Here is a 16,635-nt window from a genome sequence, read left to right as displayed (position 1 = left end):
AGTCCTCCATTTATCCCAAATCACCATCTTTATCTGGTCATTAATATATTGTGGACTTCTGAAGAAGGGTCACTAGACATGAAATGTCAACTCTATTTTCTCTCTGACAGACTTTCTCCAGCAATTTCTGTTTTTGTTTCACATTGTGGAAATTTCTTGTTAACACAAACTAGCTATAGCATTTTCAACAGCATTTCAAAAGTAGTTCACTAAACTGTGAGGCGCAGTGGATGTTTGGTGGTCAATATAAGTGCTATACAAATGCAATTCTCTTTCTCTAGTCTTTGGATAAATCAGGACAAGGGGCTTTGTTGGAACTACATGGTCCAATATCGTACAGACACTGGAGAAGGATAGCTAGTTGGTTGAGTTTTTGGCCCCAGCAAGAATCAACAGCTTCAGAGCAGGAAGACAGACATGTGTACGAATGAACAAATGAAGAGGCAGGGCTGGTGTACTGCAATGGTAGTGTCCCTTTCTCTGAGCCAGGAGGTTTGGAGTCAAATCCTATCTCCTCCAGGACTGTAACAGAACATTTATGAACAGTTTGATTAGAAATATCAACAAATTAGAAATATCTCCAAGTAAATTGGTCATTTTTCAAGTCGAGCTTCAGCCGCAGCTCCCAGACTAGGCCCAAGCGAAAGGCGGAACGATTCTTCAGCGATGACTATTACCACCGGAATACCAAGGTGTGGAGCCTTCACGCTGTTACCGCCGGGGCGGGATCGCGGCGGAGCTTCATGTGGCTCTCGGCGGCGGCTCAGAGAATCGTCCGGCTCCAGCCTCCGGCCCAGGTCCAGGCCGCCCGATCCCTGAGGGGCTCCAGAGGCGGCAGGGAGCCCGTGGCCGAAGGGAAGGAGTTGGAGGAAATAATCAGGTGAAAAGAGTTCATTCGTTAACTCTCATTAACTATTACATTAACTCGCACTGACTACTGCACCGTTAGTTTACTCTCATTAACTATTACACTAACTCACACTGACTACTGCAGCATTAGTTAACGCTCAATAACTATTACATTAACTCAGACTGACTACTGCAGCGTTAGTTTACTCTCAATAACCATTACATTAACTCGCACTGACTACTGCACCGTTAGTTTACTCTCAATAACCATTACATTAACTCACACTGACTACTGCAGCGTTAGTTTACTCTCATTAACTATTACATTAACTCGCACTGACTACTGCAGCATTAGTTTACTCTCAATAACCATTACATTAACTCGCACTGACTACTGCAGCGTTAGTTTACTCTCAATAACCATTACATTAACTCGCACTGACTACTGCACCGTTAGTTTACTCTCATTAACCATTACATTAACTCACACTGACTACTGCAGCGTTAGTTTACTCTCAATAACCATTACATTAACTCGCACTGACTACTGCAGCGTTAGTTTACTCTCAATAACCATTACATTAACTCAGACTGACTACTGCAGCGTTAGTTTACTCTCATTAACCATTACATTAACTCACACTGACTACTGCAGCATTAGTTTACTCTCATTAACCATTACATTAACTCGCACTGACTACTGCAGCGTTAGTTTACTCTCAATAACCATTACATTAACTCGCACTGACTACTGCAGCGTTAGTTTACTCTCAATAACCATTACATTAACTCAGACTGACTACTGCAGCGTTAGTTTACTCTCAATAACCATTACATTAACTCGCACTGACTACTGCAGCGTTAGTTTACTCTCATTAACTATTACACTAACTCACACTGACTACTGCAGCATTAGTTAACGCTCAATAACTATTACATTAACTCAGACTGACTACTGCAGCGTTAGTTTACTCTCAATAACCATTACATTAACTCACACTGACTACTGCAGCGTTAGTTTACTCTCAATAACCATTACATTAACTCAGACTGACTACTGCAGCGTTAGTTTACTCTCATTAACCATTACATTAACTCGCACTGACTACTGCAGCGTTAGTTTACTCTCAATAACCATTACATTAACTCGCACTGACTACTGCAGCGTTAGTTTACTCTCAATAACTATTACATTAACTCAGACTGACTACTGAAGCGTTAGTTTACTCTCATTAACCATTACATTAACTCAGACTGACTACTGCAGCGTTAGTTTACTCTCAATAACCATTACATTAACTCGCACTGACTACTGCAGCGTTAGTTTACTCTCATTAACTATTACATTAACTCGCACTGACTACTGCAGCGTTAGTTTACTCTCAATAACCATTACATTAACTCGCACTGACTACTGCACCGTTAGTTTACTCTCAATAACCATTACATTAACTCACACTGACTACTGCAGCGTTAGTTTACCCTCAATAACCATTACATTAACTCACACTGACTACTGCAGCGTTAGTTTACTCTCATTAACTATTACATTAACTCACACTGACTACTGCAGCGTTAGTTTACTCTCAATAACCATTACATTAACTCGCACTGACTACTGCAGCGTTAGTTTACTCTCAATAACCATTACATTAACTCGCACTGACTACTGCACCGTTAGTTTACTCTCATTAACTATTACATTAACTCGCACTGACTACTGCACCGTTAGTTTACTCTCAATAACCATTACATTAACTCGCACTGACTACTGCAGCATTAGTTTACTCTCAATAACTATTACATTAGCTCACACTGACTACTGCACCGTTAGTTTACTCTCAATAACCATTACATTAACTCGCACTGACTACTGCAGCGTTAGTTTACTCTCAATAACCATTACATTAACTCGCACTGACTACTGCACCGTTAGTTTACTCTCATTAACTATTACATTAACTCACACTGACTACTGCAGCATTAGTTTACTCTCAATAACCATTACATTAACTCGCACTGACTACTGCAGCATTAGTTTACTCTCAATAACTATTACATTAGCTCACACTGACTACTGCACCGTTAGTTTACTCTCAATAACCATTACATTAACTCACACTGACTACTGCAGCATTAGTTTACTCTCAATAACCATTACATTAACTCGCACTGACTACTGCACCGTTAGTTTACTCTCATTAACTATTACATTAACTCACACTGACTACTGCAGCATTAGTTTACTCTCAATAACCATTACATTAACTCGCACTGACTACTGCACCGTTAGTTTACTCTCATTAACTATTACATTAACTCACACTGACTACTGCAGCGTTAGTTTACTCTCAATAACCATTACATTAGCTCAGACTGACTACTGCAGCGTTAGTTTACTCTCAATAACCATTACATTAACTCGCACTGACTACTGCAGCGTTAGTTTACTCTCATTAACTATTACATTAACTCGCACTGACTACTGCAGCGTTAGTTTACGCTCAATAACTATTACATTAACTCACACTGACTACAGCGTTAATTTACTCTCAATAACTATTACATTAACTCGCACTGACTACTGCAGCGTTAGTTTACGCTCAATAACTATTACATTAACTCACACTGACTACTGCAGCGTTAGTTTACTCTCAATAACCATTACATTAGCTCAGACTGACTACTGCAGCGTTAGTTTACTCTCAATAACCATTACATTAACTCACACTGACTACTGGAGCGTTAGTTTACTCTCAATAACTATTACATTAGCTCAGTAACTATTGCAGCATTAGTTAATGCTCAATAACTATTACATTAACTCACTGACTACTGGAGCATTAGTTTACCTCAATAACTATTACATTAACTCACACTGACTACTGCAGCGATAGTTAAAAGTTGCATTGACAAATGGTAACCATAAGAACAGAATGTTCAAACATTTGAATAACCTCAGTTTAAACTGTTGTATGCTTTGTTAGTAATAGTTACCAAAGGTGTCCTTTGAGTTGCTGAAGTAGACTTTCGAAATTATTGCTCTGTTCCACCTCTCATGTACAGAGCTGAGAAACGGAAAACGAAAGCCATTAAGTATCGGAGAATTCGGGCAGAGTTGGGTCTTTCTGGTCCTCCCCCACGGACACTAACAACACAAGCAATGCAGCAGATGAGGTAAGAGTTAAAGCCAGGACTGTTAGCTCTAATTTTGACTGGTGTTTGTTAGTCTGTAAAGTCCACTGAAACAGTGAGAGGCTTGGTGACAACTATGACGAGTAAATGCCCTGCCTAAAACTGTAGGGAGCAGAGTGAAGAGGTACACCCCCCACCCCCACCCAAAAAGACTTTCCACATCAAGTACATGTTCACCTGCATATCCATTGTGGACTCCTCTACGTTGGGGAAACCAAGCAGAGGCTTGGGGTCTGCTTTGCGGAACACCTACGTTCGGTTTGCACTAAACAACTGCACCTCCTAATCATGAACCATTTCAACTCCCCCTCCCATTCTTTAGACGACATGTCCATCCTGGGAGTGCCACAACGATGCCACCCGAATGTTGCAGGAATAGCATCTCATTCCGCTTGGGAACCCTGCAGCCCAATGGTATCAATGTGGATTTCACAAGCTTCAAAATCTCCCCTCCCACTACTGCATCCCAAAACCAGCCCAGCTCATCCCCGCCTCTGTAACCTGTTCTTCCTCGCACCTATCCCCTCCTCCCACCTCAAGCTGCACCCCCATTTCCTACCTACTAGCCTCATCCCACCCCCTTAATCTGTCCGTCCTTCCTGGACTGACCTATCCCCTCCCTACCTTCCCACCTACACTCACCTCTACTGGTTCCCTCCCCGCCTCTTTAACTTTTCTGTCTCCTCTCCATCTATCTTCTCTATTCATCTTCGATCTGCCTCCCCGTCTCTCCCTATTTATTTCAGAACCCTCTCCCCCGCCCCCTTTTCTGATGAAGGGTCTAGGCCCAAAACGTCAGCTTAAGATGCTGCTTGGCCTGCTGTGTTCATCCAGCTCAACACTTTGTTATCTTGGATTCTGCAGTATCTGCAGTTCCCATTATCCCCAGAAAATTACTTGGGTCTCTGGTTTTAATGTTAATTAATTTGATTTCTAACGTGTTTCAGGTTTTTGAGGGCACAGTCTCCAGAAGAGTGGAGTGTGGCACAGCTGGCAGAGGGATTTTCAGTGAGTGAAGATGTTGTCTTGAGAGTACTGAGAAGCAAATTTACCCCTTCATTAAAGAGAAGAATGAAGCAGGATACAAATGTTCAAGGAGTGACTCTGACTCTCCTACAGGGAGCAAAGCAGCTGACTGCCAGTTCTCCAAATGTAAAAGCACTGATTGAATCTAAACCAATCACAGATCACGGTGTCCGGCCCAGACTCTTGTGGGACACAGTAACACTTCCTGCACAATCTAACCTAAATGGCAGAGTGCACAAAGCCATTGGAAAGGAACGTGGCAGAATGGATCTTGTCCAACAGAATGTCTACCAGAAGCGCCAATCTCAGAGCAATGCTGATGTAATGAAAGTCGGATTTGGAAAAAACGTGGCTGCTTGTGCTGAGAGGGAAGAATACAACGAAACCAGCAGGATGTCTGATGGGGAACAACCACTGGGTATCCCAGAGACTGATGAGGATTTGCAGGCGTTCAGCGCAAATGGGTCTGAAAACCAAATTAAAGTTGTACAGAAGGGTTGTGAGTTTTATGACCAGGAAGGCGACTTTCTGTATAGGGTTAACAACGTGGACTCCTTAAATAACCCTAAAGAGGAAAAATAATTTGTACAATAAAGTCACTCATGAATCTAAGATTTGCATTACTGTAGCACATTTCACCATTTCAGACACAAGCTCTTTCCAAACTATTCGAGTATTTGTGAAGTACAGTCACAGTCACTGTGTAGGAAACAGGGCAAGCAATTTGCACGTAGCAAGCTCCCACAGTCAGCAATATGACAATAATCAGATATATCTTTGTTATTTTCCTTTGTTGAAGAATAAATATGGATCAGGATACTTGACAGCACTTCTCATCCCTTCATATATTACTCGAGGATGCATTGTATCCACTTTAGGTTAGGTGTGGCTTCAGTTTCCTGTTAGTCCTGGAAGTGGCATCATTGACAATGCAGCACTCCCTCATTGGAGGGGTCACATTTTGCAGTTGGATCTCTGGAGTGGAATCTGAACCTGTGTCTCCCGAAACCTGAAGTATAGCCCAGTTTTTGCAGCCCACCTTTCTCTCATACGGCATTGAAACAAACCCTCCAGTCCAATTTATCTGTGCCAACTAGATATGCCAATCTGACCTAGTTCCACTTGCCAGCATTTGGCCCATATCCCTCTAAACCGCTCTGTTCATGTACTCTTATAGATGCCTTTTAAATGTTGTAATTGTACTCAGCTCCTCCACTTCCTCTGGCAGTTTGTTCCATACGTGCACCACCCTTTGCATGAAAAGTTTACCCCTTAGGTCCTTTTAAAATCTTTCCCCTCTCACCTTAAACCTGTGTCTTCTAGTTTTAGGGTGTGTGTGGTATTCTGATTTGTAGAGCTATTTGAAAGACAATTTCCGAAGATTATCTCTGTCATTAATGAGTTACCTTCCCCTAGGTTTCCTTTTAGAAAGACCAAGTAGTTGTTCATTAACTGTAGCAGATGTTTTCTTCAGCTAGTGGTTCATTTTGATCTTGGAATTCTGAATATTTCTGTGAGAAAATGGCTTTTCCTCTAATATAGCTTTTTGCTGTGTCACTTGGATGAAAACAACTGAGTGTACCGTTTTCAGCCTACGAAGCTTGACTGCTGCCTGACTGCCATTGGCTGGACTCCATCACTTCACTCAGGGAATGAGACTGTGCTAATTTCTGTTGAGCTTTTAGCTGCTACAGTTCATTTTGAGATTCAGCTTTAGACTTTGCCAAGGCATTCTGTGTCTCCAGGAGCTCAATAGTCTGGGCTTGTAGCCTTTGATGGAAAAAGCTCGCTAGAGTTTGTGTCTTCCTGATGGATTTCTCTTTCAAATGAACAATTTCTGTATGTGGACACAGTTTAAGGATCTCTCTTTCTCTGGCTAGTTTATCATCAGCTAAACATAATTGGCATGGAGCGATTGGACCGAAGGGTCTGTTTCCATGCTGTATGACTATATAATGTTTAAGAGACTTTTGGATAAGTTCATGAACAGGAAAAGTTTGGAGAGATATGGGCCAACTGCAGGCAGGTGGGACTAGTTTAGTTTGAGAACATGATCTGCATGGACTGGTTGGACCGAAGGGTCTGTTTCCATGCTGTATGACTATGACTATCTATTCCTCTACTTGGAAGTTGTTGTATTTCTTCTTGATGGGCTTTTGCTGGGAATTTTCTCTGAAGATGTCAAGCTCACGTTTATCTTCTCTGTATTGAAAAGATTTGTTGCGAATGATTGACTTCTGCCTACATTGGTGTGGCATCATCCATCCCGTCTCAAGTTTCAATAGTCTTGAATTTGTTTTGAACTTCTGAGGCGTCTTCCTTGCATGACTAGAAGATCTCATAATTTTATAAATCTGGATATTTCAGATTCTACGGTCACTTTAAAACTTTGAAGCATATTTGAGGCTTTGCTTGCTTTCCTTAATGTTTGAATTAGTAGGAGATTAATTCCTTGCTTCCCAACAGGGTCTGATCAGTGTATTCTGAGAGCTGTTGCTTCATCTAACTGTGACTGTAGTTGCTATCCCACCTTAGCAGATTCTGCGTGATAAGTAGACTACTTATTCATTCACTTTCTTCAAGAAACGACTGATTCTCCTCAGAAGAGACAGCTGGATTCTCAATGTCCCAAAGTACAGGAAGGTTGACAATCTTGGATTTCCTTCTCTGTGACTATGTTTTGAAAGACCATGTCCCTGACTTGTATGCCTACTTGTACTGGACACTGCTCTTTTTGGTGCCTTATTTTCCCACCATTTCCTGCTCATACTCTGAGAGAATTGGAGAATCTGCCCTCACCACCTTGTAATGCCAGGACTGGAGAGTCTTTGGAGTCTGCTAACTATAGAAATTGAAATCTATACAAGCAGCACTGCACAATAAAGAACTGTAATGACTAAGAACTACATGAGGTCTTAACCCTTTTTCCTTACTAACAAAGTGTAGCACATATCAGACCTCTTACTTTTGTGCTGCACTTTATTTATAAGACTATTAGACAGGAGCAGAAATTAGGCCATTCAGCCCATAGAACATAGAACAGTACAGCATAGTACAGGCTTTTCGGCCCACGATGTTGTGCTGATCTTTTTACCCTAATCCTAAGGTCTATCTAACCTTCACCCCTACCTTATACTATCATCCATATGCCTATCTATTAGCTGCTTAAATGTCCCTAATGAGGCCGACTCCACTACCCTCTCCGGCAATGCTTTCCATGGCCCTACCACTCTCTGAATAAAGAACCTACCTCTGATGTCTCCCCATGTCTACCTCCACTCACTGTAAAACTATGCCCCCTTGTAATAGCTACCTCCACCCTTGGAAAAAGTCTCTGGCTGTCCACTCTATCTATACCTCTGATCATTTTGTACACCTCTATCAAGTCAGTCTCCATTGAATCTACCCTGCTATTCGATCTTGGCTAATAGATTTCTCAACCCCGTTGTCCCACTTTCTGTAACTCTTGATCCCCCTTTCTCGCTTCCCTCAATAACCTGGGATAGATCCCATCAGGACAAGGGACTTGTCCACCTTAATGCCTTTTAGGACACCCAACACTTCCTCCCTCCTTATGCTGACTTGACCTCGAGTACGCAAACATCTATCCCTAACCTCAACATCTGTCATGTCCCTCTCCTTGGTGAATACCGATGCAAAGTACTCATTAAGAATGTCACCCATTTCCTCTGACTCAGCGCATAACTTTCCTTCTTTGTCCTTAAGTGGGCCAATCCTTTGTCTAGTTACTCTCTTGCTCTTTATACATGAACAATCAGACCCCCACCCCCTCCCATCCTTCTAAACTCCATTGAGTATGGACCCAGAGTCCTCAAATGTTCCTGATGTGATAAGCTTTCTGTGCTCCAAAGTTTAATGGAAGATATTCTGAGCGTTTTTGGTCTCAACTGTAACATAGCATTAATATGTCTCTCCAAAATCCAATTTAAAAGCAGATTCCCTGCAGTTACTTTAATCTTTGCCCCCCAGCAGTCAGAAATTCTTGCTGCCGTTTTGGCTGACTACTGTATTTACTTTAAGGATGAGGTTGAGAGTAAATGTGGTTAGTTGTGGGCAACATACAGGACTTGAACAATTTCCTTTGTGTCCTAACATTGGCTGAAGCTGGTCTTTGAACATGAGATTAGTTCTTCTTGGGCTGAGTAGTGAGATATCTGAAGATTCTACTATTTTATAATTGAAAGGAAACAGAAAATAAAATTCCCTTGATACTATCCCCATCAAATGCTCCTAGAACAGGACGACATTGAGTTAAATACAGGGTAAAGCTGCTTCTACTCTTTTAAATTGAAAGTAAAGCAGGCTCTGCACTATCCTCATCAAAAACTCCAAGTGGGGACAATTGGATTTAAAGACTGAGTAAAAATGTCTCTACTCTTTTAAACTGAAAGTAAAACTGCTCAACTCTTTTCAACAAAGCAAAGTTCTCTTGACACTATCTCCATCAAACATTCCCTGGAGAGAGACCAGCTGAAGATTCGAAGGTAACCTCCCTCAGCCATCTAAGGCTGCCTGACAAAACAGTAGCTGCGGTTCCTGTGTCAAATTTAAAGTGCGTGCAGAGGCTACTGATGGCAACATTTGGATTCTAGTGTTGTCCATCCTAGTCTATAACTTGGACATGAGTGAAAGTTTGTTGAGAAAATGTGCCTTTAAAAATGCGCGTCTTGTTCGGTCGTAATACAAGTTTCTGTAATGACCAAGGAGCCGTAGTTTGATTGCATATAACTATTTATGGGCTGGCAAGAGGGGACATCCTACCCGAAGCTTTACAGGATTCATTTCCATGTGATCTGAGGTTACTTGGCTCCCTTGGACATGCTCCACTTTGCAGAAGTAAAGGTACAATATAAGTTGACCCTTCACAGTTGAATAGCCTTTCTCTGGCATAAACTTTTGTATGTCTGTTATTTTGATATTTTGCTGGATATTCCAAACACACTGGAGATCTGAAACAAATGCACAAAACGCAGGAGAAACTCAGCAGGTCTGGCAGCATCTCTGAAGGAAGAAACAGAGTTAACGTTTTGGGTGAGATACGACTCTAGATGTATGCAGTAGTGAATCAGTCTCAAATATAAACATAAATAGACAGTGAAGAGTTTTCTAAGAAAGGGATCTTGATCAAATGGGTTAATGGGCTGAAAAATGGCCGATGGAGTTCAATATGGATAAATGTGAGGTCTTGCATTTTGGTATAACAAATAAGGATAAGACATACAATTAATGGTAGGGCCTTGCATAGTGCTATAGAACGTGGGGACCTAGATGATCAGGTACATAATTCTTTGAGTTTGCATCACATACAGGTAGGATGGTTAAAAAGGCACTTAGCACATTTGCCTTCATTAAATATAGGAGTGGGAAGTCATGTTGAGGTTGTGCGGAGTACGGGTGAGGCCTCTTCTGGAGTACAATATCTGGTTCTTGTTGCTCTATTATGGATAGATATTATTAAACTAGAGATGGTTCTGAGGAGATTTATCAGGATGTTGACAGGTATGGAAGATTTGAGTTATAAAGAAAGATGGATAGGCTGTGAGTTTTTTCACTGGAGTGTTGGGGTGACTTTATAGAGATGTATAAAACAATGAGGAGTACTGTCTTTTTTTCTAGACCAGGGGGCACATTTTTAAGGTGAGAGGAGAGAGATTTAAAAATGACATGAGGGGCAGTTGTTTTTACAGAGGGTGGTTCTGGTGTGGAATGAATTTCCCCAGGAAGTGGTATGCGTGCAATTACAACCTTTAAAAAAAACATTTGAATAAGTACGTGAGTGGAAAAGGTTTGAGGGATATGGGCCAGGAGCAGGCAGTTGGGACTAGTTCAGTTTGGGATTATGTTCGGCATGGACTGTTCGGACCGAAGGGTCTGTTTCTGTGCTGCAAGACTGTATGAGTGCAAACCAACTCCATAAGACCATAAGACATCGGAGTGGAAGTAAGGCCATTCGGCCCATCGAGTCCACTCCACATTAAACTCATACACTGTGCAAGGAAATGAGTACTGAAGAAGACAGTACTAGACTCAAAACATCATAATTTTGTCTCTCTACCCATAGATGCTGCTAGACCTGTTTCTATTGCTGCGTTTTCCTCTCTGAGTTGATTATTCTTGGTGTTTGTGTGTGAGGGTCTAATAATGAGGTTGTCCTCTTTAAGCTGTCCTTTGCCTGCAGTGTATTTCCCGGAGTTTGGGTGCTGTTTCTCGCACCCAGTGTTCCGTCTGGAACTCCCTGCTCTTTCTGGGAAGTGTATATTTTCTCTGCTCTGGCTCTAGCTGCAAATACGCCGCTTCGTTCTCGCTGATCCGGATGCGGAAGGTGAAATGAGTTCGGACGTGGAGCAGGTCCTGGAAGCTGCTGATTTTGCAGCAAACAAGCACAAAAATCAACGGCGTAAAGACCCAGAGGGGACCCCCTACATCAATCACCCGCTGGGTAAGGACGGCAAAGAACCCTGAGATCGGATCCCAACACCCAGCTCCAATCTCAAACCCAACAGGTTTCTGTAGTTGCACATTAAATATGGGAAAAACTCCATGAAAAAAAAGCACGTTCTATACATTAAAAAAAAATACTGGGTTAATCAAAGAAAAGAATTTGGACAAATTTTGTCTTAAAATCAAATGCGTTTGGGGGAATTCCCCCTTAAATAGCAGGGTGAGGGTGTGGAGCTAGTTACGAGCTGAATCGGGGGTCTCTAAAATTTAATTCATTAAAGAACTGGGCTTGTGTTAGAGGGCTGCCATCGCCCAACAGTGGACTAACACTTTACAACCTTCTGGGCTCAATATTTTGATTTCAACCCCTCCGAACTGTGAGCCCATTCCTTCTGTTTTAACTTTGCTTGTAACATTCTCTGTCACCATGTCCTCTCTCCCTTCCCCCTGTTCCAGTGGGACTGTCTGCTCTTTCCAGTCTGGCAATGAGACACACCATTGTTCACATTCTGACCACTTAGTCTGTTCTGTTAATATCCTTTCTCCCCCAGCACGTCCCCCCCCCCGCCCCCTCTATAGCATAAAGCTGTCCCCTCCACACTTCATTTCAGCTCTGATGAAGAGTCATCTATACTCGAAACATTAGCTCTCTCTGTCTCTCCATGGATGCTGCCTGACCTCCGAGATCTCCAGCATCTTTTGTTTTCAGTTGACCGACGCCGATTGACTGACTGGCAGAAATGCCAGAAGAATTTTGAATGCCAGTCCAAAGATGTAAAGGTTGGGTAATTGGCCATGTAAAATTGCCTACGGTGTCCAGGGATATGCAGATTAGGTGAATTTGCCATGGGAGGATCGGAGTGAACTCAATGAGCCAAATGACCTGCTTCCGCCACAGTAGGGATTCTATGAATGTTGTAATAGGAGAGGCTGTGATTTGAGAGTGGAAATGTAAAAGGGAATCAAACTTTGAACTGGTAGCAGGCATGAGAGCTGAGCTATAGGCTCATTGATGTGGTGCTTGTACATGGAAAATAGAAGCAAAAATTGTCTATTTGGCCCATCCAGCCTACTCTGCCATTCAACATGATTGTGGTTGAACCCCTGTCGTGATGCCATTCTGTCCTTGACACCTTTAGCCTCTAGAAATCTAACTATTTCTGAAACTGTGTAAATTGACTTGACCTCCTCAGCCTTTATGTGGTCGAGAATTCTACATGTTGTTACAAATAAAAAGGAAAAATAAGTCGGAATAAGTTTCTGCTAACTGTTGGCATTTATTGTACAAGGTCAGAGATCATATTGATAATTGAAATTTGTTAAAGTTTGTAAATGGAATTATTTTTCAAGCACTGAAGTACACAAGGCTATGGGCAAGTGCTAGATAATGGAATTAGAGTAGTTGGCTGCTTGTTTTTGACTGGCATGGACTCAGGGCCTTTTCTATGCCATAAACCTCTCTGACTTTAACATGTTAAGTCCATTCATTGCAAGGCTGTTGACTGCTGCCTCTGCTGCAATCCCAGAATCTTACAGCACAGAAGGTGGACATTTGGTCCATTGTTAATACGCCAGCCCAGTGAAACAGCAACCCAAATAGTGCCCACAACCTCCTGCCCCTTTCTCCATCACTTTGTACATTTTCATCCTTTGAGCATTTATCCAGTTTCCTTTTGAAAGTTCAGCTTCTCCCATCCTCTTGGGCAGTGCATTCCAGATCATCATAACTTGCTGATCCCTCAGGCCTTATCTTCTATTCTAAACTGGTGCTTATTTCTGTACCACCATCAGACATAAGTCACTACAACGAGCTGTTGCTGATTTCAAACAAGCTTTACAAAACCTTTTTTTCATCAGGCTACCTCTAAACATTCCTATCTCCTGTCAGCCTATTTCCATCATCTGTCTTATCCACTTGTGTTTCTTTATCCCCCTTCTGAAGTTTCTTGACACCAAAGATGTTACATAAATATATGTTATTGTTGTTGTATGCATGATGGACATTAGTTTTGCATTCACTTAGAACATAAGTACAAGGAGCATGAGTAGGCCATTCAGCCCCTCAACCCTGCTCTGCTATTTCAAAATCTCAGCTGATCTCAGCCTCAGCTCCACATTCCTGCCCCTTCCCATTATCCTTTAATCTGCTACAAATTGAAAATTGGTCTATCTCCTCCTTAAGTTTATTCAGTGGCCTGCTGACTGTCCTTTGATTCCTGACCCTCTGAGAGAAGTAATTCCTCTTCATCTTATGAGTGATAATGGGAACTGCAGATGCTGGAGAATCCAAGATAATAAAATGTGAGGCTGGATGAACACCGCAGGCCCAGCAGCATCTCAGGAGCACAAAAGCTGATGTTTCGGGCTCTTATCCCTGTTTTAAATCTGACACCCCTTAGCCTGAAACTATGACTTCTCTTTCTAGACTCGTAGAGTTGGAAACAGACCCTTTGGCCCGACTTGTCCATGCTGACCAAATAGCCTAAATTAATCTAGTCCCATTTGCCAGCATTTGGCCCATCCTCTCTATATCTATGTTGTTGCTTCCCTTTTAATATCTACACACCTCATTAGATCACCTTGCATTCTTCTAATGTTGATTGTGATAAGGATGTTGCTTAGTGGGATTTATTGTTTATCTGTTTGTTTAAAGGTGTTGCCCGAATTTTGGCCCACGAAGCTGGAATTACAGATGTGGTTGTCTTACAGGTAAATGGGGAAGGGGAGCACCATTGGTTAGCTCAGTTGATTGGATGGCTGATTTGTGATGCCACCCTGTTCCCACACTGCCTGAGGTCACCACGAAGGTGAGATCTTCTCAATCTCGCCCCTTGTCTGAAGCGTGGTGACCCTCAGGTTAAACCCTCTGAAATTATGGTCTGGGACAATGGGGACTTTACAGATTCTGCACAAAAAGATCATTAATTAAATCCTTGCTTTGTCTTAAAATAACGACATTGATTTTTAACATAATTTAAACAGAGCATCATTGCACTGTATTAACGTATCGGCTTTGGGTTTATAGCACAAAACCATGCTGTTCAGCATAACCATTCTGCCTGTGTTTATGATCTGTGCATATCGCCTTCCACTTTGCACAAAGTAAAATACTCCAAATGCTAGAGATCTGAGATAAGCATAGATAAACTGGAGAACCTCAGCAGGTCTGGCAGCATTGGTGAAGACAGAAATGGTTAACATTTCAGCTCAATGTCATTTCATCTTACTCCTACTCACCATTCCAGCACAGCATTCTAAAAATGTTCCTTTCACAAGGTTCAGTCAGGGCATTTGGAAAGGAATTAAATGGTTCTCTGAAACACAAGGTTGGGCACAATGATGGGCAAGTGGTAGGGGAATGGCATGAAGCGAGCTGTTCATTCGGAGAGCCAGTGCAGACACGATGGGCCAAATGACCCCCCTTTCAATCTGTAACAATTTTGTGATACATCATTATGAAAGACGCTGACCATGCTACACTCCCTCAGTCTCACCTTAGACTATGTATTCCAGTCCTAGGTGAAGTGTGAAAATTCAGAGCTGAGTATGTTAGTACATGGCTCATTGGGGCCAAAACAACAATTGAACTGTGATGTGTGGAACAACTGAGATTTATCTTTCTGTTTCTCACCTTTTGTCAAGGCCGCACTTCTGCACGACACTGTTGAAGATACGGACACTACGTTTACAGAGATTGCAGAGAGGTTTGGAGAGAAGGTGAGGAGTATTGTTGCTGAAGTGACAGACGATAAGTCTCTATCAAAGGAGAAACGGAAGGAGTTACAGATCCAACATGCCCCTCACTGCAGCTACGAAGCTAAACTAGTGAAACTGGCAGATAAACTGTACAACCTGAGGGATCTCAAACGCTGCACTCCAGCAGGTCAGCAATGCAGTCCTTTTTGTTTTTCTCCTACCAGGTTCCCAGCGCATGTATAATTGTTATTGTGTTCCCTGAGTCCTAGCAATTATTCTTTCATCATCTCTACAGGAAAGCACAGCCTGAGTTCCCAGTCCCTCCCTGCATGTTGGGTAAACCCCACTTCAGCATACAAACTAGACTGGCAATGCAGTGCAGAAGTGGAGGAATGCTGCACTGTCAGAGCTGTGAGCCTTAGGAAAGAGCCCTGCCTACCTATTATGGTGGCTCAGATATGGTAATTAGCTAAATCTATGAGGAGCCGTTGCCATTATGCTCTCATTGAGAGAGAAAAATGGTTTTATAGCATCAAGGCATGGGCTTAGGTCTCCATGAACTACCGCAGTTTCCAAGGAATTCAAGCTGTGCAGTTGGCACCATTCTGCACCACACTCTGAGTCATAGAGTTATAGACGTTTACAGCACGGAAACAGGCCATTTAGCCCAACTCATTCATGGTTTCTAACTAACAGAGCTAACCAAACCCCACAGTGGCTAAAGTAAATGTTGAATGATATTATTTGAAGAACCAAGATTAGCCCCAGGGTCTGGGCCGAGGAATAGAATGGGAAAGAACAGAGGGTTCGGGTACCTGTGGAGGGAATGGACTTGACTTTTGCTCTGCTGAATCCCTTTTCAGGATGGACAGAGAAACGCGTTGAACAATATTTCATCTGGGCTTCCCAAGTGGTTGCTGGACTTCGAGGAACGAATCAGATCCTTGAAAAGAGCCTGGATGCACTTTTCAAAGAAAGAAATATTCTTACTGGATAATGAGGTTTTGTTTGAAATTGATTACATTTTAAGATAGAAGATCGTGCAGTACTTTACCATTAGGTCTATCATTGTGGAATGAAGTTTTAAATGACAAGATAATAATCTCTAAATTTAAATATTCAAGAATGTCCTTGATGATCAGATTGAATGAATATATCAATGCTGCTCATTTACCTTGTGCTGTGAATCCCTCCCTGTTTTATTGTCTTTAAAATAAAACATTTTTGTTCTGTGGGTTACTATTCTTCTATCATCACATCTTTATTTTGATGCTAAATGATTGATTTTTGACACATTTTAAAATGTACCTTGTAATTTTCATCCATAAAGATCTTGATAGCAGGTACATTTTATATGGGAGGGTGTTTCTCAATTCTTTTCATCCAACACGTGCAAACCCAACTCCA

The 16,635-nt window shown here is 42.0% G+C and overlaps 2 protein-coding genes across 2 annotated transcripts; both read left to right on the top strand.

Moving 5' to 3' along the window:
* Nucleotides 1-594: 594 nt before the first annotated feature.
* On the top strand, nucleotides 595-5,682 carry ngrn (neugrin, neurite outgrowth associated). The gene is made up of 3 exons (XM_048520729.1): nucleotides 595-880; nucleotides 3,916-4,026; nucleotides 4,992-5,682. Exons 1-3 carry the CDS (start codon nucleotides 744-746, stop codon nucleotides 5,650-5,652), a joined length of 909 nt encoding a protein of 302 aa, XP_048376686.1. The 5' UTR covers nucleotides 595-743; the 3' UTR covers nucleotides 5,653-5,682.
* Nucleotides 5,683-11,279: 5,597 nt separating this feature from the next.
* On the top strand, nucleotides 11,280-16,467 carry hddc3 (HD domain containing 3). The gene is made up of 4 exons (XM_048520657.2): nucleotides 11,280-11,530; nucleotides 14,186-14,241; nucleotides 15,175-15,415; nucleotides 16,092-16,467. The coding sequence occupies exons 1-4, from the start codon at nucleotides 11,419-11,421 to the stop codon at nucleotides 16,223-16,225; spliced, it is 543 nt and encodes a 180-aa protein (XP_048376614.1). The 5' UTR covers nucleotides 11,280-11,418; the 3' UTR covers nucleotides 16,226-16,467.
* Nucleotides 16,468-16,635: the final 168 nt, after the last annotated feature.

The sequence above is a fragment of the Stegostoma tigrinum genome, chromosome 36 (assembly GCF_030684315.1).
Source record: "Stegostoma tigrinum isolate sSteTig4 chromosome 36, sSteTig4.hap1, whole genome shotgun sequence".
NCBI classification, from domain to species: Eukaryota; Metazoa; Chordata; class Chondrichthyes; order Orectolobiformes; family Stegostomatidae; genus Stegostoma; species Stegostoma tigrinum.
This window is presented reverse-complemented; position numbering and strand designations above follow the sequence as displayed.

Coding starts and splice junctions, on each gene's coding strand:
- ngrn (XM_048520729.1), top strand. CDS start 744: ATGTGGCTCTCGGCGGCGGCTCAGAGAATCGTCCGGCTCCAGCCTCCG. Junction 881..3,915: donor GAGTTGGAGGAAATAATCAG/GTGAAAAGAGTT, acceptor TCTCATGTACAG/AGCTGAGAAACGGAAAACGA. Junction 4,027..4,991: donor CAAGCAATGCAGCAGATGAG/GTAAGAGTTAAA, acceptor AACGTGTTTCAG/GTTTTTGAGGGCACAGTCTC.
- hddc3 (XM_048520657.2), top strand. CDS start 11,419: ATGAGTTCGGACGTGGAGCAGGTCCTGGAAGCTGCTGATTTTGCAGCA. Junction 11,531..14,185: donor CTACATCAATCACCCGCTGG/GTAAGGACGGCA, acceptor GTTTGTTTAAAG/GTGTTGCCCGAATTTTGGCC. Junction 14,242..15,174: donor CAGATGTGGTTGTCTTACAG/GTAAATGGGGAA, acceptor CCTTTTGTCAAG/GCCGCACTTCTGCACGACAC.